Source organism: Lithobates pipiens, unplaced genomic scaffold, assembly GCF_037356315.1.
Source record: "Lithobates pipiens isolate NorthernLeopardFrog02 unplaced genomic scaffold, aLitPip1_a1.2 Scaffold_13, whole genome shotgun sequence".
NCBI lineage: Eukaryota > Metazoa > Chordata > Amphibia > Anura > Ranidae > Lithobates > Lithobates pipiens.
Genome location: NW_027507718.1, coordinates 470,733,790 through 470,759,713, shown reverse-complemented (window position 1 = coordinate 470,759,713; position 25,924 = coordinate 470,733,790). Strand labels below are relative to the sequence as shown.

General features: G+C 42.7%; 1 protein-coding gene across 3 annotated transcripts in view; it reads left to right on the top strand.

Annotated features, from left to right (window-relative positions):
- SH3BP2 (SH3 domain binding protein 2) overlaps window positions 1-25,924 on the top strand; it is a 146,199-nt gene that overhangs the window by 78,550 nt on the left and 41,725 nt on the right. Inside the window, exon 1 of one of the 3 annotated variants that reach the window (XM_077477896.1) lies at window positions 5,140-5,311. The exons of the other annotated variants lie outside the window; for them this stretch is intronic. Coding sequence (XP_077334022.1) covers window positions 5,235-5,311 — 77 coding nt within the window. The 5' untranslated portion in view covers window positions 5,140-5,234. Of the gene's footprint in view, window positions 1-5,139; window positions 5,312-25,924 lie in introns of those variants that run through there. 3 annotated transcript variants of the gene reach the window in all.

The window sequence follows — 25,924 nt, the reverse complement described above, 5'->3', positions numbered from 1 at the left end:
ACAACAGGCATCTCCCGCTGTGTGTGACAGAGCTGGGTCTGTGTTCAGCGGCGGCACGGAGCTGTAACAAGGTCCCACCGCCTAGGCCATCTCGTGTGATAGTCTAGAATAGATGGAACACATAAGACGAAGGCCTAGGAGGCGGAACCTTGTTACAGCGCCGCACCGCCGCCGAGCACAGACCCAGTTCTGTCACACACAATGTCCGCTGTGTGTGACACACAAGATTAGGAGGAGAGAGGGAGGGAAGGAGGGGAGCGCAGCCACTGATCAAAGCAGCCTCAGGGCAGGTGGCCAGTCCGGCCCTGTGTGGGACACTGGAAGAGGACACCCGTCTGCCTTTTTATGTCACATTCATCAAAGAACTGAATGGATGGATCCCTGCAGGTATCTTTTCAGAGATACTGGCAGAGATCATATTAACATACTAAACATGAAATTTTAGGTTTACGCTACACTTTAATGTAACTTTCATTTCTTTTTTTTTTCATACATTTACCTCCTACGCTTAACCACAGTGTTTTTTTTTTATCAAACTGGACTATTTGCATTAATCCGTATCACCAAAGAAGCTAATGTTGCAAAAAAGATTCCTATACACGTAAAAGGCCCAATTTATGGCTGAAAGACTTGTAATTACAGTATTATACTAGAGTAAATAAATTAATACTATACAAACACAGAGAAAACTAGCTTGGCAGGTGGGAAATGAACATGGATTGCCAGTACTGCAAGGTGAGCCTTCTAATGACTTAGCTACCATGTCGACCAAAGTCTTATCTGCTTGGTCTTCCATCAAATAACTGAAATTACTTCCTTTGCTAAACAACTGTATAAAGTCCAGTTTCAGAATAGGTCACTAAAAAGTTCTATTTTTATTCCGTGAAAGCAAAATAATAGACATTCACTGAGAATAACTGGTAAAACTGGTCATATACTTGGCTTAGATCAAAGCCATAAAATGTTTGAGCTCTAGGTGGTAGGTTGCCTTGATCGGTTTGGTCATTGGCTATCCAAAGTGGTTGAAATTGTAAGAATATTCCCTGAGTGTGTGTGGTAAGCGTAAGGCCATTCGTATTTGCAACCCATTATGTAGGTGAGGGTCAGGATAATTATAGATATTCCTTGGGGGCAAAATAAGCAATTCCAATGTCTATGTATTTTCCAACAGAGCTTTTTCAGCTTGCTGGAAAATGACTGAACAATCTGGCTGATAGTTCCTTCATTTAATTGAGAATAGGGAAGCAATTAAGTAACAGAGTCTCTTCTCAGTTGAGTGATCGTAATTAATGCAACTAAAGACAGCTATTTACCTCCCTGCTTTTCGTTCTTAAAGTGGGGTACACAATATAAGAAAATGGGGTTAACAATCATCCTATTTTCCTTGCAAAGTCGGAACCAGGGAAGGAAATAATGTACAAAAATTCTTGTACAACAAAGGTTTTTTCTAGCTGTTTAATGTCTCTGATCATGCACAGTCTTTCTTTTCTGATTTTTCTCGTACGGAAATCTTACGAAAACAGTACATATTAACCCTTTCACGCCTAAGCCTATTTCTGACATTTGTTGCTTACAATTTGTATTTTTTTTTGCTAAAAAATTACTTAGAACCCCCAAACAGTATATATATATATATTTTATAGTAAAGACCCTAGAGAATAAAATGGTGATTGTTGCAATATTTTGTCTCACAAGGTATTTGTGGCAGCGGATTTTTCAAACGCATGTTTTGGGGAAAAAAATATACTTTTATGAATAGTATAATGTGAAAGATGATGTTACGCCGAGTAAAACACGTACCTAACATGTCATGCTTTGAAATTGCGCACACTCGTAGAATGGCGACAAACTATGGTACCTAAAAATCTCCATAGGCGATACTTTAAAAAGATTTAATGGTTACCAGGTTAGAGTTACAGAGGAGATCTTTTGCTAGAATTATTGCGGCGATACCTCACATGTGTGATTTGAACACCATTTACATATGTGAGCGCAACTTATGCATGCGTTTTCTTTGCTGTGCAAGCTTGTGGGGACGGGGGCATGTTACATTTTTGTATTTTTTTCTAATTTCTTTTATTTATTTATTTTACATTGTCACTTGAAAAAAAAAAATCTGATCACTTCTTGCTGTCACAAGAAATATGTAATATAATCCCTTGTGACAGGTACTCTTTATGGAGGGATCAGGGGTATAAAAGACCCCAAATCCCTCCTTTGCACTTCAAATTATTCAGATCGCCAAAAACAGCGATTCTGAATTTTGAATTTCTATTTTTTTTAATTGCTCCCTTTGGCAGCCGAGTAAAATGGAAGTGACATTGTGACGTAAATTCTGTGTTTTTACATAGGAGACTGGAACAGTCTCACTATAGCTAGCGGAAGTGCTGGATCGTGAATCAGGTTTCCCGGTGGGACGGGAGGCCCGGCAAGACCAGCGGAAGGCAGCGGGATGGGGGGGGGGTCATCCTCTCCCGCTTCTTTAGGATAACATCCGAGTGGCTTTTAGCTGTATAAGTTGTTATCCTTAAAGAGCCAACCGTCCGCTATAAAAAACAGTACCGGGGTGATGATTGCAACTGCAGGCATCATCCCAGTATAACCCCTTAGAGCTGAGGCCGCATATGTGCGTACGCTCGGCGCTAATGGATAAAATAATTTGTTCTGTTCCCATATGCAAAGAATTTTGGAGGTTGTCCTTTTGGAAATTTTAATTTGGAAGGCCGGAATCAGCTGTCGAAAATTGTGTACACACTATCAGAAAATTGTATGATCCTTCCTCAGACGAAAATGTTCGCCCAATTTTCTTATAGTGTGTACGAGCCTTAAGGCCCTGTTCACCCTGATGCGGTGCGGGAACCACAGCGATTCCTGTGTGGTTCCCACATCACATTAGAATCGCAGGCAGTTCACATTGTGCTTTGTGATCCACTGCAGGTGTCAATATAAAGTTAATGGCGCCCCCAAATCGGTTTGCAGAACTGTGGAATCGGATTGCATGGGTCTGAACATCTATGCGATCTGATTGCAGTGCAGACTGTTGGATGTGGCTCCTGTGCAAATTGAGCCATACATAATGTATGGCTCAAATCGTACCAAACTGAATTCACATGTCATTAGTACAGGAATCTGGTGCGATTCCTGAACAAATAACATGCGATGTGCTAGACCGCATCAGTGTGAACCCAGCCTAAAGCAGAACTACATTGCATCTGAGCACCACAAACCAAAAAATGCTATTTAATACATTTTTTATATCCAAAGCAAACTCACTCATCCATCCATGTCTCCATGCTTTATTTCTTGAGAAATCACTTTGAAAAACAACCCCTTAACATTTGTGGCTGTGGCCATCTTGAGTAAGGGCAGATGATTCATATAGAATTGACTTCCTGGAATCCATCTGCCCTTAGCTCAGGCATGCAGACAGGTGAGTGTACTTAGCTAAGAAATCCCCTTCTCACCTCTTGAAAACTCCTTGGATAAATTACATAATTTGCCCAGACATGGAAACCAGGAAGTAGGGGTGCAACGGATCAAAAAACTCACAGATCGGATCGTTCCTCTCGGATCAGAGTCACGGATCGGATCATTTTTCGGATAAGCAAATAATAATTTAATTTGCAAAAACCTGTAAAAATTCCACCATCATATAGTCCCCACTGTAATATCCACAATCTCCCCTACTGTAATATTGGCTGAGTATGCCTGGGTACGGTTGATTACAGCCGGGTATGGCTGAGCATGACTGGGTATAGCAGAGTATGGCTGGGTATCACTAGAGTATTGGCAGGGTATCGCAGAGTATTGGCAGGCAGGGTATTGCTAGAGTATTGGCAGGGTATCGCAGAGTATTGGCAGGCAGGGTATTGCAGAGTATTGCTAGAGTATTGGCAGGGTATTGGCAGGGTATTGCTAGAGTATTGGCAGGGTTTTGCAGAGTATTGCTAGAGTATTGGCAGGGTATTGCTGGGTACTGCAGGGTATGGAGGGATGGCTGCTTCCATCTCTGGATCTCTCCCCTCCACTGTACAGATTAGTACAGAGAGGGGAGAGAGGAACTGGCGTCGTGACATGACGCCAGTTTGTTTACAAGTAATCGCTCCGTCGGAGCGATCACAGTGTAAACAGCCTGGGTGTAGAAAGATGGCTGCCACTTCAGAGCTAGGCCGAAGCCGTGGCCTTTCCTAAGGCCGAGACCGCGGAGCGCTCCGCAGATCGCGGCATGTGCCAATCCGAGCTAGGTGACCCGTTCAGATCACGGATCAGTGACGATCCGTTGCACCCCTACCAGGAAGTAACTGAAGAAATTTGCAAAAAGGTTTAAAACAAGCAAATATGATATTCTTTCCTATCTATTTACTAATGTTAGCAGCATAAGCATTAAAAATAGTCAGTGTTGATTGAAAGAGTGAAGTTCTGCTTTAACCGCTTGCGGACCGCCCCACGCACATATACTGGGACAGGGTGGCCGCTCTGTGCCAGATCATGTACCTAGTACGTGATCTGACACTTCCGGGACTGGGGAACGCACTTGCACTGGTGGAGCCCTGCTCCCACTGTGATTGGACATCCCCCAGTCAAAGCACCTACCCCACAGTTAGTAAGCACTCCCAGGAAACACAGTTAACCATTTGATCGTCCCTGATGTTAACCCCTTCCCAGACAGTGTCATTAGTATTATGTCGATTTGGACACTCGGGTACCCATCACTGTCACATGGGGCTGTAAGAGATTTCTCATCCCTGTGTAAGCTCCAAGTCACTTCACACATCTTTGTACATGGACATTTTTAAAAAAAAAGCAATCATTAAGACAGAAAATGGCTGTTGCTGTAGTATCGATTGTATATCTTCAGTCATAGGTGTGTTCTTCGTGTTCTGCTATTTCATAAATGAGGAAACTAGTCGGCCTTACAAACAAGACCCTTACATGGAAATTCCCTTTGATATCACTTTTGGTTATTTATGTGTCTTTGGCTATTTGATGTGACATGGAACTGTGAGAACAGGAAGCTTGTAAAAAAAAAATATAGAGCAGTTGCGGTGACAGACCCCAGAAAAGAGGAAGCTTGTATCACCAGAGGAAATAAGCTCTGGGCAGTGCTGTGTCTCTTACTTGACCAGCTATTTGATTCTGAGAGACAGGCAAGGCACACAGCTTCTCTGTCAATGCTGCTGTGTAGTTCCACTTTCCAGTATGAGTTTGGTTTTTGAAATTTGGATTTTACTCTGATGGCGACATCTATAAGAAGATCCAAGTCTTTAGCTGTGTCCGTTGAAAGAAGAGCCATGTGTCGGGTGGAAGCAAGGTTTGTGGCATTGCTATTGTTTTGATAGATGTAGCTTTTCTATTGTGATGGTGGATGAAGTGTCCTTGTTGACTAATGTTATTGGTATGCCTCTGTTCACTTCTAAGATTTCTATTGTAGTTTAAATGTGTTGTTTTTCAAATTGTGCAACTTATGATGAGCAGTTGCACACTATGTAGTGAGATATCGGAAAAAATGACATATTATCACAAAGGCCTACAAGGACAACATGGCTCCAAAAGTTGAACAGGTCCGGTTGGAAAGGTGGCCTGCAATGCACATATGATCATTTGGATCCCTCAATAGAAAAGCCAGGGCTTAATAAATGCATGCAATTGTTTGATTTTGGTGTATGATTGAATGCATTGGTGTTGATATTAGCAGAGAAACCAGTGGCAAGATGGCCTTGCCAGTGAAGGCACAGCTGGAGTGAAAGTAGTAGAAACTGGGGAGATGGAACACAGCAAAATTTGCAACTGTAATCGAAGATATAAAAGTGAATGAGTGTCACCATGATGATGATATCAGGAGGACCCTTGACGAGCAACAAAGGGTGGCCAAAACTTTTCTTGCTCCAAGGGCCATTTTTCCAGTCTATGCCATTGGTATTATTTAATAATTTAGAACACTCAAGATATAGTATTTGTATTGTTTGAACTTTAGACATTGATCACCAGATACAACAATCCAGGATTTAGCCATTCCGTTAAGCGACTGCAGAAGCCTCTTTAAAACATTACCAGTCAACCTTTTAGGACTGAAACACACTTTTGCAATAGGGTACATTGTGGTAATGTGCGCTTTACTCCATGGTATGTCTGTTAGTGTGTTAAAGTGCTATTATTTTATAGTTATTTTAAAAGGCACCTCAATACACTAAGGCATCACAACTCCAACGATGAGTTGCAGTGCACCACACAGCACAGTAAGGCACTACCATGCATTGTGGTGCTCTATGTCGGGAACAAAATGTCCATTTCTTGGTTCTTCCCGTTCTTCAGTGTTGTCAGCCAATTCAAGGTGAATAGGCTGCTTTATTGCAATGCATGTCAACACTTGACACAAAGCAAGTTAACGCAATTCACAACAATGTGTGAATCCACCCTTATTCTATGCCATTTTAGAGTACCGTATTTTCTGCACCATAAGACGCCCTTTTTTCCCCCAGAAATATGGGGGAAAATGTCTCTGCGTCTTATGGTGTGAATATACTGAGGCACCGCCCCCCGCCATCAACGGCAACATTCCCCGCTGTCACCGCCAGAAAAGAGAAACAGGAGAGAGGGGGGACAGACATCTGTGCCCCCCGTGGGTGCCAGGCGATCTCCCGGTTGGGCATTACACTGTTCCTGAGACAGCTCGAGCATCCGAATGCTCTGTCTTCTGTCAGGTAGATGAGATATCATCAGGTCAGTCTGCATTTACCGCAATGGTCACTCTGAATTTACCGCAATGGTCACTCTGCATATCGCTCTGCATTTATGGTAATGGTCACTCTGCCTTTATGGCAATGGTCAGTCTGTGTTTATGGCAATGGTCATTCTGTGTTTATGGCAATGGTCAGTCTGTATTTCATGGGCACTGGAAAATATTTTAGTACACCATTTGGTTCAGAATATTTTTTTTCCTTGTTTTCCTCCTCTAAAACCTAGGTGCATCTTATGGTCAGGTGCGTCTTATGGAGCGAAAAATACGGTCGTTTTCAACCCACTTGGTTGCCATAGAACAACATAACTTATTATGATCTGTTTGATAATTGAGGCCTCATAAAGAGGCTTAATTTATTTATCTATTTATTCATTTATTCCTTAAATGATTTTAATTAAAGTGAAACCTTAGTCAGAAAATTAGGTATTACTAGATCACGTCAGGCTGGCTATGTAAAACATTAAAAATAAGTTTCTATACTGTTAAAATCCAGGAGTGAGGGACCTGCAGAGTGTAGGGGCTCTGATTATCTATAAAACACTTGACCAATCCCTCCTTCCAAAATTACCAGACGACACATTTTATTTGGAGTCGAATGGCCATAGCAGCCTTTTATTACAAACCATTAAATACAACATTCACAAGAAAACAAGTTTTAATGCATATAATACAGTCAATGCATAACAAATAAACCAACCTCACCTTATGCCCAGTCTAAGGTCTTTGAAGGCCTATATACTCGGCGCCGGGATCATAACTGTGGGTGAGCCGTGCTGCGATTGGCCGGGCAATTTTTTGGGACCTGTGATGTGTCCCAGAAGATTGCATAGAGGGAGGGGGGAGAGGTGAACTTCCTTCTGGTGCCACGGAGCCCCGGGAGGAAGTGGGAGCTGGATGCCCCTAAAAAGAGGGTATCTGCTCTCCCCCCCCCCCCCCAAAAAAAATGACATGCCAAATGTGGCATGTCAGGGGGTCACCTACACTTAAAGTGGGAGTTCAATTTTTGGGTGGAACTCCGCTTTAAGAACAGCTCATTGTTGAATAAAACCTTATTTATAACGTGTTCTTTTTAAGGGAAAAAAAAACAAAAAACAACTATGTCAAAATGACTCTGCGGAAAGTGGAACCATTACAGAATTAATTTGCATTGGTTATTTTTGAGGCAGATATATTATATGTCCAAATAATATATTTTATAGTGGACAAAAACTTCAGCTGTTTTTTTTTTTAGCAAACAAAATATTAACTTTGCTAAATTTATCATAGAATATGAAATAATGGGGTTGATTTACTAAAGGCAAATAGACTGTGCACTTTGCAAGTGCAGTTGCTTCAGAGCTTAGTAAATGAGGGAAAGCTTCCCTTTGCAAAGAATACCCAATCATGCGCAAGGAAAAAAAAAACTGCATATTTGCTCTCACATGATTGGATGATGAAAGTCAGCAGAGCTTCTGCTCTTTTTACTATGCTCTGGGTCAACTGCTTTTGCAGAGTGCAGCTGCACTTTACAAAGTGCACAGTCTATTTGTCCTTAGTAAATCAACCCCAATATGTCTGGTATTGCAACCTGAGCAGATGATTTCTCCCCCCCAACTCTTCAAAAAAGGTTAAACTGCAAATATCTGTAGACAGGGTGATGATGTATGTTTGCCAGTAGATTGTATTGGCCTGGCAGTGCTCAGCTGCAAGAATGATACTATCCTGTGGTCTTACAAGGATTCTAAATTACTGCTGTGATATCAGCCTGGTTGTCATTGGCACCACGTGACTCATTAAAAAGAGTTTCCTGAATACGGAAGACGTAACTACCAGTGCATATAAACCACACTTGATATGCAAGTCATAATTGAAGCAACTTTAGACTGAAAAATGATTGGTAAGAAATATTATTTCCCCTATTGTGAAAAGGATTGCAGGAGCCACAAAAAAGTTCCAAGCAGCTCATCAGTTTACAACCAGCTAGAAGTGTACCTAACAAGGAGCAATTCACTATGAGTGTATAACAGATTGTACAACAACTATTGCCAGCTAGTAAAGGGAAACCTGTAGTTAAATCAATATAGACACTGCAATTATTGACTAGCTTTTGAAAATGCTAGTTGTCTGGCTGCCTCTGGCTTAAAGCTGCAATTTAGGCATGGAAGTTTTTACATAGTTACATTGGTCCAGAATGGTCTACTATAGGTACACTATATTACAAAAAGTATTGGGACGCCTGCCTTTACACACACACACAAACTTTAATGGCATCCCAGTCTTAGTTCGTAGGGTTCAATATTGAGTTGGCCCAGCCTTTGCAGCTATAACAGCTTCAACTCTTCTGGGAAGGCTGTCCACAAGGTTTAGGAGTGTGCCTATGGAGGTGTTTGACCATTCTTTCAGAAGTGCATTTGTGAGGTCAGGCACTGATGTTGGACGACAAGGCCTGGCTCACAGTCTCCACTCTAATTCATCCCAAAGGTGTTCAATCGGGTTGAGGTCAGGACACTGTGCAGGCCAGTCAAGTACCTCTACCCCAAACTTGTTCATCCATGTCTTTTACGGACCTTGCTTTGTGCTCTGGGGGGAAAGTCGTAATAAGTGTTTATTGACTGGTTTGTGCAAAAGTTATAGCGTCTACAAAATATGGGATAGTTTTATGGCATTTTTATTGATAAATTTGTTTCTACTAGTAATGGCGGCGATCAGCAATTTTTATCGTGACTGTGACATTATGGCGGACACGTCAGACAATTTTGGTACAATTTTGGGACCATTCACATTTATACAGCGATCAGTGCAATTAAAAATGCATTGATTACTGTGTAAATGTGGTGCACCACTAGGTGGTGCTGTAGGGGTTAAGTGTGTCCTAGGGAGTGATTCTAACTGTGGGGGGGAGGGGGTGTGTGCGACACGACACTGATCACAGCTCCCGATTACAGGGAGTGGTGATCAGTGACAGTGTCACTAGGCAGAACAGGGAGATGCTTGGTTACATTAGCATCTCCCCGTTCTTCCTCACGGTGAGACGATAATGGGTATCCCCGTGGACATTGAGTCCGCGGGACCCGCAATCACGGTCACGGAGCAACGTACAGGTACAACGTACAGGTACATTAATCTGCCTGTACGTGCCCTTCTGCCGCAGTATATCTGTGTGAGGCGGTCAGGAATTGATTAAAGGCTTCATTCATGCCACAACGCACATGTGTTTACGTTTTTGGCTAACACAAGAGGATCGGCCTAAACTGAAGGAAAAAAAAACGTTTTTTTATATATTTTTGGGGGATATTTATTATAGCAAAAAGTAAAAAATAATGCATTTTTTTCAAAATTGTCGCTATTTTTTTGTTTATAGCGCAAAAAATAAAAACCGCTGAGGTGATCAAATACCACCAAAAGAAAGCTCTATTTGTGAGAAAAAAAAACTTAATTTTGTTTGGGAGCCATGTTGCACGACCACGCAATTGTCAGTTAAAGCGACGCAGTGCCGAATCACAAAAAGTGCTCTGGTCTTTGGGCAGCCAAATGGTCCGGGGCTTAAGTGGTTAAGGAACATTACAGTTTCACCGAAATTAAATAATTTTTATATACATTTATGTTATTACTACTTATTTTTCATCTTTAACCCTTTCATGACTAAGCCTATTTTTGGAATTTGGTGTTTACAAGTTAAAATCCATATTTTTTGCTAGAAAATTACTTGGAACCCCCAAACATTATATATATTTTTTTAGCAGAGACTCTAGAGAATAAAACGGCGATTGTTGCAATATTTTATGTCACACGGTATTTGCGCAGTGGTGTTTTAAACGCAACTTTTTGGGAAAAGGGACACTTTCATGAATAATAAAAAAAAAACTGTAAAATTAGCCCAATTTTTTTGCGTAATGTGAAAGATAATGTTACGCCGAGTAAATAGATACCATGCCATACATGTCACACTTTATAATTGCGCGCACTTGTAGATTGACGACAAAGTACGGTACCTAAAAATCTCAATAGGCGACGCTTTAAACATTTTTTACGGTTACCAGGTTAGCGTTACAGAGGAGGTCTAGTGCTAGAATTATTGCTCTCGCTCTGACGATCGCGGCGATACCTCACATGTGTGATTTGAACACCGTTTACGTACACGGGCGTGACTTCCGTATGCGTTTTCTTTGCTTCGCAAGCTCGTGGGGACGGCGGGCGCTTTAAAAAAATTTTTTTTATTTTTTTATTTATTTTATTTATTTTAAAATAACTAAATTGTTTAAAAAAAATAAAATAAAAATTGATCACTTTTATTGCTGTCACAAGGAATGTAAACATCCCTTGTGACAGTAATAGGTGGTGACAGGTCCTCTTTATGGAGGGATCGGGGGTCTAAAAGACCCCCTACCCCTCCTTTACACTTCAATGTATTTAGATCGCCGAAAACGGCGATTCTGAATACCGGATATTTTTTTAAAACCGGCGCCATTGGCAGCCGAGTAAACGGGAAGTGACGTCATGACGTCGCTTCCGTGTTTACGATGAGGAGACTGGAACGAAGCCGATTACGGCTTCGTTCCAGTTCCTGCGCAGCAGCCGGAGGCATCGGACACGGAATCGGTGCTCCCGATCGAACGGGAGCACCGGTAGCAGCGGCGAAAGGCGGCGGTAGGGGGGACGTCCCCTCCCGCTCCTCCGGCATAACAGCCGAGCGGCTTTTAGCCGCATCGGTTGTTATACCTGGATAGCCAATCGCCTGCTGAAAAGAACGGTACCGGGATGATGCCTGCAAGTGCGGGCATCATCCCGGTATAACCCCCGGAAGCCGAGTACGCATATCTGCGTACGCTCGGCGGGAAAGGGTTAAACTGTAGCCAGCCATGACTTTGTATAAATGGCAATAAAATTCACATTTCTTTTTGCAACAATGTCAGTAGCATTCAGTTTGTATAAGGGGTTTTCCAATACGCTGCTTCTGTATTTGGCTCACTGCCTCTTTCAGAAGGTTACACAGAGCTTAAAGCTGGACACCGGGATAAGCAAATTTTGATTTATTTACTAAAACTGGAGAGTGAAAAATCTGATGCAGCTCTGCATAGAAACCAATCGGCTTCCAGGATTTTTGTCAAAGCTTAACTGAACAAGCTGAAGTTAGAAGCTGATTGGTTTCTATGCACAGCTGCACCAGATTTTGCACTCTCCAGTTGTAGTACATCAACCACATTGTATTCTTCCTTCAATCTTGGTGTGCTTTGTGTATTTCTTCCAAATCTTTGCAGTAATTCAGTATGAAACTTTTCCTCTGTGCAGGAGCTTCCTGTAATAAAGACCGCTCACTGCTGCTCTCTCCTTTTGCAGGGTGACTGGTCTTGTCCCCGCCCCCTCCTGTAGTGGGTGGCACCTGCTGGGTCCCTCTTATAGCTCTGTTCTCTGCAAAGGCTTTGTAATGATGTCACTGCTACGTTTACAAGTACAGGCATACCCTACTTTTAAGTACACAATGGGGTTTATTTACTAAAGCTGGAAAGTGCAAAATCAGGCTCACTTCTGCATAGAAACCAATGAGCTTCTAATCCCAGCTTGTTCAATTAAGCTTTAGTAATAAAACCTGGAAGCCCATTGGGTTCTATGCAGAAGTGAGCCTGATTTTGCACTTTCCAGCTTTAGTAAATAAACCCCATTGTGTACTTAGAGATTACAGGCATACCCCACTTTTAAAGTGGTTGTAAACCCTTACAACCCACTTTGACCTACAGGTAAGCCTAGATTAAGGCTTACCTGTAGGTCCAAGAAATATCTCCTAAACCTATATGGTTTAGGAGATATTTGCCCGAAAACAGGCACCGCTGTCTACGGCGCATGCGCCGTAGACAGCGGCGCGCAGGAGCACTGAGAGCGGCATTCTCAACGACGGAGCTGCTGCGCGTGACGGCTCCCATGCGCATGCGCGGGAGTGACGTCATTGCGGCTTCACCGAATGACAGCGGCGGAGCTGCGAGACCCCACCAAGAAGATGGATGCGGCGGACTACAGGGGACAGCGGCGACTTCGCTGGCTCCTGTGTCAGGTAAGTGACACATAATGGACTACTATGCGATGCACAGTAGTCCATTATGCTTTGCCTTTGCAGGGAATGAAAGAGGAAGTAAACTCATCAGGGTTTACTTCCTCTTTAAGTACACAATGGGGTTTATTTACTAAAGCTGGAAAGTGCAAAATCAGGCTCACTTCTGCATAGAAACCAATGGGCTTCCAGGTTTTCTTACTAAAGCTTAATTGAACAAGCTGGGATTAGAAGCTCATTGGTTTCTATGCAGAAGTGAGCCTGATTTTGCACTGTCCAGCTTTAGTAAATAAACCCCATTGTGCACTTAAAAGTGGGGTATGCCTGTAATCTCTGTGTCCACAAAGGCATTTGGTGCACACATTGTATAACTTTTTGTGGCTATTAAAGAATATATTTAAATGAACATTTTTGTGACCTTGTTTTAAATCTCACATGGAAAATCCTGGCTATTATTGCTCTCTATGCCCTTTTGGAGAGGATTCCCCTGACTTTCTGTTTTGGTGACTTGATAAGTAATGTCAAGAACAAAAAAAAACCATTAAAAAATCGAACTCATCCCACTACACTAACATTTTCCCACCCTTTAACAAAAATTAAGAAAAATACTTTTAGCTGGAGTTACCCTTTAGAACTAAGTAGAAGGAAAGGCTAGACAATGAACTTACTTTACAATGTTTCCTCCCCATTGCTCTCTATTGTCCCGCATATATTTTAGCATAAGTCGCAAGGTAAATACCTTTTTTTGTTGTTTAAAAAGATTTTCTAAGTGATCACATGACCACAAAGCTCTGACCCCTACTACTGTATAAATGTGCCACTGCTGCAGCTGGTGGGAGGAAACTCTTGCCAACAATGGATTGAGCTGTGGAAATCAGTGGGTAACCTCACAACTTTTGTAATTCAGCTCCCTTGATGGCTTGCACATTTAGGGCTCATTCACATGGGCATACCTATCCATACACATGTGCGAAGGGCCGTCTGTGCAGGCAGTCTCATTAATTTCTGTTGGGATGCAGCAGCTTCACAGACACAGCCGCTGGTCACAATTTGACAGCCATGCGGGTATGCGTGTCCCCCAACGCAGACAGTGTGTTGGGGGACACGCACTTGCACAGCTGACAAATTGGGACCACTGTGTCCATCTGGCTGCTACCTCTCATGAATGAGGCCTTAACCTCAGGACTAGAAGCTTTGTCATCAAATGACCATATAGAAAAACATGAAAAAAAAAAATGTATATAGTGATTTGCAAGGCAAAGTAAAACAATGGCAAGGCAACATTTTAAAGTAGGTTTATTATAGCTTTTTCATCTACTACAAGTTCACATTACAAGCAGTCTGTAAAATGGAATATGGCATCTCCAACAATGTAGTAGACCCCTTCACACCTGAGCTGTAATTTGGAAGGGCTTTTTTTTGTGTAATTTTTTTTTGTGTATAGCAGAGCATCATTTTAAAGTGTTTTTCACGTATATGCAAGCTCAGGCATTTTATTTTGGAAGAGGTGGGCAGCTGTCCAGGCACCAAACTCAAAAAATCACTTGTGATGCCACAGATCCAAAAACGCAGATGCACCTTTTTGGGCATAGAGGTGTGAACAGTCACAATAGAAAATAATGGGTTAATTGGTGTTAAGCGCTGTTAAGGAAATTGTAAAATCTGTATATAATTGTATTCTGTTTTGTATGTTTGTCTATGCATTGCACACTGCACTCATTGTGCACACGGGGCATATACATATTTGCATTCTTTTGAATCCTGATTAGAATTAGCCTGCCTATGTTACGGCTCTTGTTACCATAGAAGTACAATTGTAATATTATTGTAATACCTATGTAATCCTGTGTATAAAACAAAAGAAAAATTAAATTGCATCAAATAAAGAGAACAGTTTTTTGGAAAGATGCAACGTATATTTTTTGTGTCTGTTCCCTACTGCAGTAGTTAATCATTTTGAACCACAAATCAATACGAGGATAGGAGTTTCCTATCTATAAAATTTCCAGGGCAATGTGCAAAATCGCACCACAAATCTGTAAAAAGGGAGCTTAACATTTACCACCACAGGAGCTTCATCTCTCTTCAGTTATTTGCACACATAAAATATCCAGAATAAAATGCTTCTTACTGCTACAGAAACCGGAATACATTGCATTTTTCATGACCTTTGTTCATATTGTGGTCTATTACTGTAGTATTTGCGTTGGTGGCTTTTTATCAAAAACATCCTGACTTAGTTCCTTTCTCAGGCATTTTTAAACTTCTAGACACCCACTTTTCCCCGATATACAGGGTAGTTTTGTTTCCTTGGGGTTTTTTTTTCTAATCTAAATTTGGCAGCATTGAAATGAGTGGGAGGCACATGTGTAACCACTGTATGTCAATGTATACTGCATGAAGATAAGTGCTGAATGTGGATGTGTAAGACTTTGATAAGTGTGTTCTCAGCTAATTCTTAAAGTGGAGGTCCGCCCAAAAAAAAATTAAAAGCCATAAGCTAGACATACTGCAGCTGCTGGCTTTTAATAATTGGACACTTACCTCTCCTGGAGTCTAGTGATCTCTGAACCGCAGCTGATGTTTCCATCAGCTGTTGGGTGCTGCTGCCGCCACTGTGGGTAAGGGAACCCGGCAGTGTAGCCTTACGGTTTCATGCTGGGAATTCTACTGCATATGCGCGAGGCCCCCGTTCCTCTCTCCTAGGAGAATGGACCCTCGTTGCAACGTTATGGGTCATGGCGCAGACTCCCAGAAGTGAGAACAGGATACCTGTCAAAGACGGGTATCCTGTACCCCCCTCCCCAACGAAAGGGGCCAATTGTGGCACCGGAGGGGAGGGGGGAGACAAATGAGCGGAAGTTACACTTTTGGTTGGAACTATGCTTTAAGTTCCATATACAGTGGACATTTAACCACAGTTTAGCCTGCATGAGGATGCAGTGATAGGTGTGGGAGGAGGATATAGGTGCACATAGGTTTGCAAAGTGCAGTTGCTCCTGAGCTTAACAAATGAGGTAAAACTTCAAGTAGATGTAAAGCCTTAAGGTTTTTCAGCTTCATGCATTCTTTGCATTAAGCTGAAAAACATTCTGTGCTGCAGCTCCCCCCAGACCCCCCTTTTTCTTACCTGAGCCCGATCCAATCCAGCCATGTGCCCGAGTGCAGTGGCTCCAGCTGCTGTCACTCTACTCATTGGACAGATTGATAGGGAAAGCGACTTTCCGCTGGGGCACCTGATGAAGAGGAGGGGCCTGGAGTGCCAGCTGGGGACCCCAGAAGAAGAGGATCGGGGCTGCTCTGTGCAAAACCATTGAACAGAGCAGGTAAGTATAGGCATGTTTGTTTTTTTTATCAAATCTTTACAACTACCTTTACTTTGCAAAAAATAATAATACATTTTTAAAAAGTGCATTTTTGCTTTTGCGTGACTGGATGATGGAAGTCAGCAGAGCTTCTTCGCATTTACTAAGCTCTGGAGCAACTGCTCTTTGCAAACTGCACACTCTATTTTTTTAATAGTGAATCAACCCCTCTGTGTTCTAAGTGCTCATCCCTGGATGTATTCCCAGGAATGGGCACATTCCCAAATAGTGCACATTTCTTAAACATGCACCGTCCAAGTGCAGCAGCTGTCAGTCTGTTATAGAGTATAAATGGCTGCCAGCAGCGGGGCTGGGAGTTGCACCTGTGCCTTCCACGTGCATCTAAACTACTAGAGCCTCATGCATGGGGCTAAATGACCAGAGTGCATGGACCCAAAGATGGTAGATCTCCAATTAGTTCCAATGTTACAAAGTTAGCCTGATCTCCATACAGTCTCTGAGCATCTGCAGCAGTGGTGGTTAAGACAACCACAGAGAGCGGAGGGAGCAGGAAACAAAAGTGGAAATAAAGTATCTAGGTTTGTGTACGTCTGAGGCTGAGAAGTGGAATAAACGTAGATTTATTATACACTATTTACCAGAAATGCCCCTGCTTTTGGTTAATTTTCCATGCATAGATGGCATTTGGTGGTTAGAAAGGTTGTGGTATGAAGTGGTTGTTGGATGGAAAGATTAAATAAGACTCTGACCAGAGATAAAAAATCCCCAGTTACTCCTGTGACCACCAGCCGACATAACATTTCAGACTGTTTTTCATGTGTTCAGTTCTGAACAGGAGACACAAGTCTTACCCCCTGTACACACGGTCGAAGATTTCCACAACCAAATCCGTCTGATTTTGTCCGTCAGATTTAGTCTGATGGATTGTGTCCGAAACTGTTGCATACACACGGTCGGACTAAGTTGTCGAAAAATCCGATCTTTCAGAACGTTATGACGTAATTTCGTTACGATGGGACTAGATTCAGGCTAGTAGCCAATAGCTTTGATGTAGGAATTTGATCTGAGAATGCGTGGCACTTGGTCCGATCAAAATTCCATACACATGATCGGATTACATCCGACCGGCCCAGTTGGTAGGGAAATATTTCCAACATGTTGGAAAATTGGGTCCGACGGAGATTTGGACGGAGTCCGATACATACCACACACAGTCGGATTATCTGACGACACGGTCCGATAAGACACATTCCGACGGATTCTCCGACCGTGTGTACGCGGCATTAGACAGATCAACTCATCAGCTCTTCTCTCTCCTGCTTTAAGCCTTCGTTCACACTGAATGTGGCTTTTAAATTGTGTGACTTCATCGGAAATCGCACAATTTCAAGGCCGCATGTCAGTGGAACTTTGACTATGCAAGTCACACCTGAAATCAACAAAAGTAGTGCAGGAACTACTTTTTCAAATCAACGTGGAATCCCAAAGTCGGCATTGCATTGATTTGAGCACGACCATTGCCGACAATAGAGTCAGATCGCATGACAAGTCGCTCTAATGTGAAGAAAGGCCAAAGCTGCGGCAATAAAAAACCTGCCCTGATTACTTATTAAAGCTAAACTCCAAACAGGTAAAAGAGAAAGAAATGAATGCAACTCTGTTTTCATTAATATGTAATTATATACAGCCCTCAAATTTGAAATGTGAGTGGAAAATGGCTGTTGGCGAGCATGGGACTGCCTCAGAGGGAAGGGTGGCAAGTATCGCCGGCACTTTCTCCCAGCCAGGGAAAGAGAGAGGAAGAGGTGAGCTGTCTGGATCAGCAGAGAGTGGGCTTGGCTGCTGTAATAGCTTTCATTTGAATTTCTCATGTTCCTGGGGCTCATTGTCACATAGCCTCGCCTTTTGGCCCGGCGCAGAAAGAGCACCAGTCCAATGCGGGATGTGTGATGTCATCAAAGGTGTCAGACCAAGAGGTGGGCGCTATGTGCCGTTGAGCCCCGGGAACACAGGAAATTCAAATTACAGCAGGCAATCCAGCTCTCTGCTGATCTGGACGGCTTGCCTCTTCCTCTGCACAGGTGAGGCTGCATTGGGCACAGGTCACACTGTATTGGGCATGGGTCATGCTGCATTGAGCACGGGTGAGTCTACATTGGGCACAGGTCACATTGTATTGGGCATGGATCACACTGCATTGGGCATAGGTCACACTGCATTGGGCACAGATGGGGCTGCACTGATGGGCACAGGCGAGTCTGCACTGATGGGCACTGTTGAGTCTGCACTGATAGGTACAGGCAAGACTGCCATGATGGGCACGTGTGGGACTGCACTGATAAAAGTTTTATGTAGAATTAAGTTCCAAAATTTTTTTTTAACAACTTTAAGTGTCATTTCATGAGATCATTTATGAGGACGAGATATGATAGGGGTTGGTTGGGACAACTGGTGGCGAGTAACCTTTAAGGCCTGGCTAGTAGCTCAGGACTTGAAATTTTGAGCCGTGTGTGTGTGTATTATATATATATATATATATATATATATATATATATATATATATATATATATATATACAGTAATGTCCTAAATTGTTGGCACCCCAGAAATTTTTACAGAAATTCAAGTATTTCTCACAGAAAAGTATTGCAGTAACACATGTTTTGCTATACACATGTTTATTCCCTTTGTGTGTATTGGAACAAAACAAAAAGAGGAGGAAAAAAAGCAAATTGGACATAATGTCACACAAAATTCCAAAAATTGAGCAGTTAGAGGGTTAGGACAAACCATTTATCACTGACAGGGGTGCTTACAAAGCTTTTATCCATTTGTGTAAAACCTTCATCCCAATAGGAAGAAATAACTGTTGTTTAACTGTTTAAAAAGTGTTGGTGCATTTAAATCTGCTCTCTTAAATCTAACACTCCCCCCCCCTCCCCCCCCCAGACTGATAATGATGCTGTCCAAAGATGTCCCAGTTGCACCTTCATCCACAGTGTAGATACTTATGTCCAATCCTGCAATGTTTTGTACACTTTCTTTAAAAAAATGTGGCCACCACATCTAATGATTGATAAGCTGTCATATATTACATTTTTGGTTTTGAGTTTAACCGCTTAAGGACCGCCCCACGTACATATAATGCGGCAGGGCAGCCCTTAAGCGCATAATCACTTACCTGTACGTGATTTTCTTCTTCGACTTTGGGGCGTGTGCACTACTGAAGCCTTGCTCCTGCTGTGATTGGACACAGCGGGAGCCAATAAGCAAATCCAGCGGACGCGATGTCCGCGGGAACACGGCGATTGTTCGGAGAGAGGAAGAGCGGTGGTTTGCCTACCACCGTTGCCAGATCACCGTTCTGCCAAATAGGAAAATGGAGATCGGATCTCTGTTTTACTTTAGTCGAAGCACATTCTCAGTTAAAAAGCACTCATTTTCCCTGATGTTAACCCCTTCCTTGCCAGTGTCATTTATACAGTGGCAGTGCATTTCTTTTACCACTGATCACTGCATGGGTGACACTGGTCCCCAAAAAGTGTCACTTAGTGTCAGATTTTTCCGCCACAATGTCACAGTCCCGCTAAAAATCGCTGATCGCCACCATTACTAGTAAAAAAAAAATATATATATATATATATATAAAAAAGTCCCTAAATCTATCCCATAGGGTGTAGACACTATAACTTTTTCACAAACCAATCAATATACTACCAAAAGAAAGCTCTATTTTTGGGACATCAATTTTATTTGGTTACAGTGTCGCACGATTTGTGCAATTGTCAGTTAAAGTAACGCAGTGCTGTTTTGCAAAAAATGGCCTGGTTGGGGGGTAAAACCTTCCAGAGCTGAAGTAGTTAATACCAACTTAAGTAACAATAAATGTGTCAAGTGAAGGAATTTGGAACAAATGAGTCAACAATTGCCTTTCAATGGAAACAGTTAAAGGTGAAATCCGATTGGATGCTACCGGTTACAACAGTTTACTCACCATCCTCATCCTCCTGGAGGTTCTGCTGAATAAGTCTGTTTGTGGAACATTTTTCTGACACTTGATGACCTGGCTAGTTTGCAGTAAATGTCTCAAGAGACCATGCTTTTTTTTTCATTTGAAATTAAGAGGGGGGCCACGAGTCTTTGAATGAGAGTTAATTCTCATGTCACGTTCTAGTAAAATCCAGATATAAAAATAGAAGGAGAGGAAGTATCTGCTGCGTCCTTTGATGGTACTCCAAAGGGGGTATCCTGCTGATTGGAAATAAATGTGAGTGCAGTGATTTACACTGGAGACAGTACACACGTGCTCAAAACCTATTTGAAAAGGCAAGCTCTACTTATGTCTCTGACTAAAAACTGCTTATTAATAAAAACGAAAAAAAAAAATACTTACCTTTTGTTTCTGGCTACTGGCCCCCTCAAGTAGGTATCAGTAACATCATTGAAGTATTTTTTTCAGTTTTCTTCTAATATTTTTTTTAGCTATTAACCACCTACGGATAGTTTTACAGCGGCTGTTTGAAGGAGGATATCGTTGTCATGGCAGCAGCTAGCTAACCCCGGTATCTCCTTCTTCAACGGGCGGTCTGCTACAAGATAAAAGTGGTCCCTGGGGCGGATTCGCTGAGTGATCACTTTTATCGGTGGCGGGAAAGGGCCACCCCGCCATGATCCGATGCCTTCCGCCGCTTACCGGAGCTGTCGGTAGCGGCGGAAGCAATCGCATCCTGCTGCTAGCTCAGTATGGAGACGAGTGAGGGGAAGATGGCCTCCACCCGTCTCCATACAATCGCTGGGCGGAAGCGACGTCAAAACGTCACTTCCGCCCATAGCTCTTAAAGGGCCAATTTTTTTAAACATTTTTTTAAATTACAATTTTTTTATTGCATTTTTATTGCATTTTAGTCTAAATATGAGATCTGAGGACTTTTTTGACCCCAGATCTCATATTTAAGAGAACCTGCCATGTTTTTTTCTATTACAAGAGATGTTTACATTCCTTGTAATAGGAATAAAAGTGAAATTGTTTTATTCTTTTTTAAACAGTGTAAATATAAAAAATAAAGGGAAAATAAATAATAATTATATATATATTCCCCTCACTCGTCTCTATACTGAGCTAGCAGAAGGATGCGATTGCTTCCGATGCTCCGGTAAGCGGCGGAAGGTGCCGAGCTCGCGCACAGAAGCGAACACATGCGTGAGTAGCGCCCGCATATGAAAACGAAGTTCAAACTACACATGTGAGGTATTGCCGCGATCGGTAGAGCGAGAGCAATAATTCTAGCCGTAGACCTCCTCTGTAACGCTAAACATGCAACCAGTAGAATTTTTTAAACGTTGTAAATGGAGATTTTTAAGGGTAAAGGTTTGTTGCCATTCCACAAGCGGGCGCAATTTTGAAGTGTGACATGTTGGGTATCAATTTACTCGGCGTAACATTATCTTTCATAATGTAAAAAAAAATTAGGCTAATTTTACTGCTGTTTTATTTTTTTATTCAAAAAAAGTGCGCTTGCAAGACCGCTGCACAAATATGGTGTGAAAAAAAGTATTGCAACGACCGCCATTTTATTCTCTGGGTGTTATATAAAAAAACAATATATAATGTTCGGGGGTTCCAAGTAATTTTCTAGCAAAAAAAAATGTTTTAAACATGTAAACACCAAAATCTCAAAATGAGGCTGGTCCTTAGGTGGTTAATCTTTGGCTCATGATACATTAGTCTGATACATTGTGTCCTTCAGCGGAGCATACAGTTCAAAGTACCACAAGGATACGATACATATTGAGGCAAAAAGGAATAGAGTGGTACAGTGGTTCATTGGATTCCAGAAGAACGATTGTAATCCAAAACACTCCTATATCGAAGCGAGTTTGCCCATAGGAAATAATGGAAACTCAGATAATCCGTTCCAGTGGCACTGCTGGTGTATGCAGTACCGCATGTAACCAGAGGTGGGGGGGTGGCGGAGACATTTGGAAACACTCGGAGAGCACTCAGAGCCGCTTGGATGCACTCGGAGAGGCTCGGAAACATTCAGGCACGGAGTGTTTTCGAGCGGGTCTCCGAACAGCTTCAAGTGTCACCGGCGCCCCCGCAGCTCTGGCCAAATGCAGTACTGCACACCCCAGAGGCTTGGTTCCTGCTCGTTTAACAAGACAACGCTCCCAAACCGAGTCAGGATTTTTCAAAAATAATAGCTCATTTTGTGAAACGCTCCTAAAACGCGTTACTCGCAATCCGAGGTATTACTGTAATTCCAAAATCAAAGAACTGAGCTTATCCAGAACAGTAAATGGTACCCCAATCAACATGTAAAATCAACAAAAATTAGAAATTGCAAAAACAAACCCTGACACTGAGGAATCATCGAATCCCAATTAAGGGGGCAGATGATTCAACAGCCGCAATTTCCACACATACTTTTAAATTGAAGGTATAAGCACAACCTGTGCAAAGTTGAAAGGACTGTTTTAAAAAAAAACGAAAGCATTAAAAGAGGGAAACAGAATAAGAGAGGTCCTATAAGAACAGCGGAAAGGACGCCACAGGCATCATGCTTCTGATGCTGTATTGCGTACTGCTCTCTGTTACATTAAACCCAAAATTAGAGTTTAAAGCTCTGGTAAATATATAGCATATTATATGCCTTTACAGAGACTAGTCTCCCCTAGCAAAAACAGAACACCCTTCAAGATTTAATCTGGCCAGTAACAAACCTCCTGTATTAAGCCTGGTACACACTAATATTTTTTTGTGTTGAATGAAAAAAAAACTGACAGCTTTGGTCAGAGCTGCTGTACTAACAGTCCAACATTAGTAAAGCAATCTCACCTGCTGAGCTGTTGTGGTAAAAATCTGATCATTGTAAGCATCCATGCCAATGTTAAATGGTTTGGCTCATCCCTGTAACTGCTACATCTGCAGAAGAGCTTGCTCTTTTGAAAACCACCAGGCTTAGTGGCTAGATAAAAAAAAAAAAAAAGTAAAAATAAGAGAGCCTAAAAAAAGCAAAAGGAATGCAGGCTAAGAGCAATGGAAAGCACTTAACAATTACACCATGCACCATAGCGGCACGCAAAGTGCTTTCTGAGCAAAGAAAAGAAACCCCTTCATTAACCTCCCTAGCGGTAATCCCGAGTCTGGCTCGGGCTGCAATTTCAGTACCACAAGCGGTAACCCCGAGCCAGTCTCGGGATCCCATCGCTGTATACAGGGAGAGGTTACTTACCTTGTCCCCTGGATCCAGCGATGTCCTCCACGCTGTGTGTGCGAGCTGTCCTCCGCTCGATTCACACAGTGCCCGAGTGCCGCTGAGCTCCGTTCCTTGTGGCATTGCGACGTACGGGAGCAGAGATCGGCGCCAAATTCAAAAAAGTAAAAATACACAAAACATACAGTATTGTAATCTTACAATGCCACACAATGCAGATTGTCACTTGCCACCTATTGCAGATTGTCCACTTGCCACGTCACCTGCCACAAGTTGTGGATTGTCACTTGCCACGTCACCTGCCACAAGTTGTGGATTGTCACTTGCCACGTCACCTGCCACAAGTTGTGGATTGTCACTTGCCACGTCACCTGCCACACATTGCGAATTGTCCACTTGCCACGTCACCTGCCACAAGTTGCAGATTGTCACATTCCTGCTAATGTGGGGAATGGGGATTGTCACTTCCTGTGTCCCAGTCTGAGTCAGGCAGCAGAGAGATGATGTAATCTCTCTACTGCCTGCACAGTGAGTGAGGGCGGAAATGCCAGGATGCAGGCCGGGTGCCGGGCAGTGAGAGATGATGTCATCTCTCTGCTCCGCCACCCACTGATTGGCCAGTCCACCCACCGAGCCTCCCAGCTGGCAGTTTCCCACCCCTGCTGAGCCACACAGCTGCGTCCGCTCGTACAGTCAGTGTGACTTGATAGGCAGCACGGTGGCTCACCGGGCCCTACTCAGCTGCGGGCCCCATAGCGCCCACGTGTGTCAATATGGCGGTAGTTCGGCCACTGGTAACAACCTCTCTCTGACCCATATCTCTTTATCTTTCTTTTTCTCTCTGTCTTTCCTTTTATAGAAGTGGCTTCCAAAGGCTAATGAGAAATGCAGTTCAATTCAGGTTAGAATGTCATCAGTTGCTCATATTTCCTTTACCCCTTGTACTTCCTACTTAATGATAAAGTGTGGTTAATATGTACTTCTCACAGGTCCTTTATGTAGCATCAGACCTTGTTTGAAACAGATAAGGCCACCGGAAAACCATCACTTAGGGTCTACTCGGTGTGACATCATCTTGTTATCTTGTTTCCCCAACAGTTTCTTTTTGTTAACCAGGCGCAATTTTGTTGGCAGTACTAAGTCTGTGGGTCATGCAAAAAAAAAGACACATGGCTGTAATTATGTAATGATCATCAACTGGTATCTTAAATGTAAAAAAGGTCACCAGTAGAAATGATTAATAATGAAAGTTCTAGTACAGTATAAGCAGTAGGTTTTTCAGAGAATTTATTTTCCTAATTCTTTGGCCACTGGGAAGTTTCTCTTCCTTTAACAGCTCCACCTTCCTGAAAATATTGTCTGCATTTCAGCATTTGTATACTCCTCACCCCACAAAGCTCCTTTTTTCCCACACATATATCTACACGATGGTATGAACTATGGCATATACCTGCTGTACACAACACTGAAATGGAGTAAATTGGCCATAGCAGCCGTTTTATTAACCAAATATAAATCTCAAATAAATTCCATAATAATTAACATAATACATTTTCAAACATAACATCCAGTTTATTCACTAAAATGGAGCACAAGGTCCCAATAGGCATAAACCAGAACTGTACCTGCTAGTCACTTCTCAGGCCTCCACTTCGGAACCACCGACTCGGAGACAACTAGCAGGTACCCATAAACCAACTGGAAAACGTACTCAAACGGGTCCCTACACCATACCCTTTTGATGTGCCTATATGACCTAAAAGGACCTTGCACCCCAACAAGTGCCACAAAACAACCCCTTTTGTAGCTCAAGACCCCCCAATACTAACCCACAATGATCACCAAGATTGTAGGGCAGGCGGGTGGGAATTGGCTTACTCTCCCTCGTGTTGACTGTCCCTTCACTTCCTCTTACTCACCCAGTCCCCATGCGACCTGCACATACTACTTCATGAACCTTCCCCTTTTTACTTTGCTGCCTGTACACGCCCCATTAACCCTGTCATGCCGGCCTCCGTTAATCCCTCTGGACATACTCTGGGCCTCTCTTTACAGCCAGTGGCAATTCACAATGCTCCTCACCAGTACCTGCACAATATATATTGCTTTTGAGTATGGGGAACAGGTGACATATCATGATGCAGTGCTTGGGCCTAGTTGGCAGTGACGAAGATACAGACATGGCATCTTCCTGTAATCTCAAACACCAGCTTTCAACTGGTATTTTGCAGCAACCTGGCATGGAGGAAGGAACCATGTAGGAGCGATCTGAAGGTTAATACAGTATAGGTAGGGAGTGGGCTTTACTAAGACGCTCTCACTTTGCCCTCTCTTTTCAACAATGCTCCTTTTTCATATAAGCCTTTCTAGGCAGCTTCAGGGACTCTGCAATTCTACACAACTTTTCCCAGTTTGATTGTGTCCCGTGATTTGGGCAACTAGTATAGGTGCCTCCTTCTATAATACTGTTGAGCAGCATGACACAGAAGGCAAATGAGCAGATACCGTCATGCCTCTAAAACATGTGTCTAACGAAGCTCACATGCCATGTGGGCCTTGAATCTCTCCTGCAGCTGCGCCCTCCCACTTTTCTGCCTCCATCTTCTCTCAGCAGTCAGCA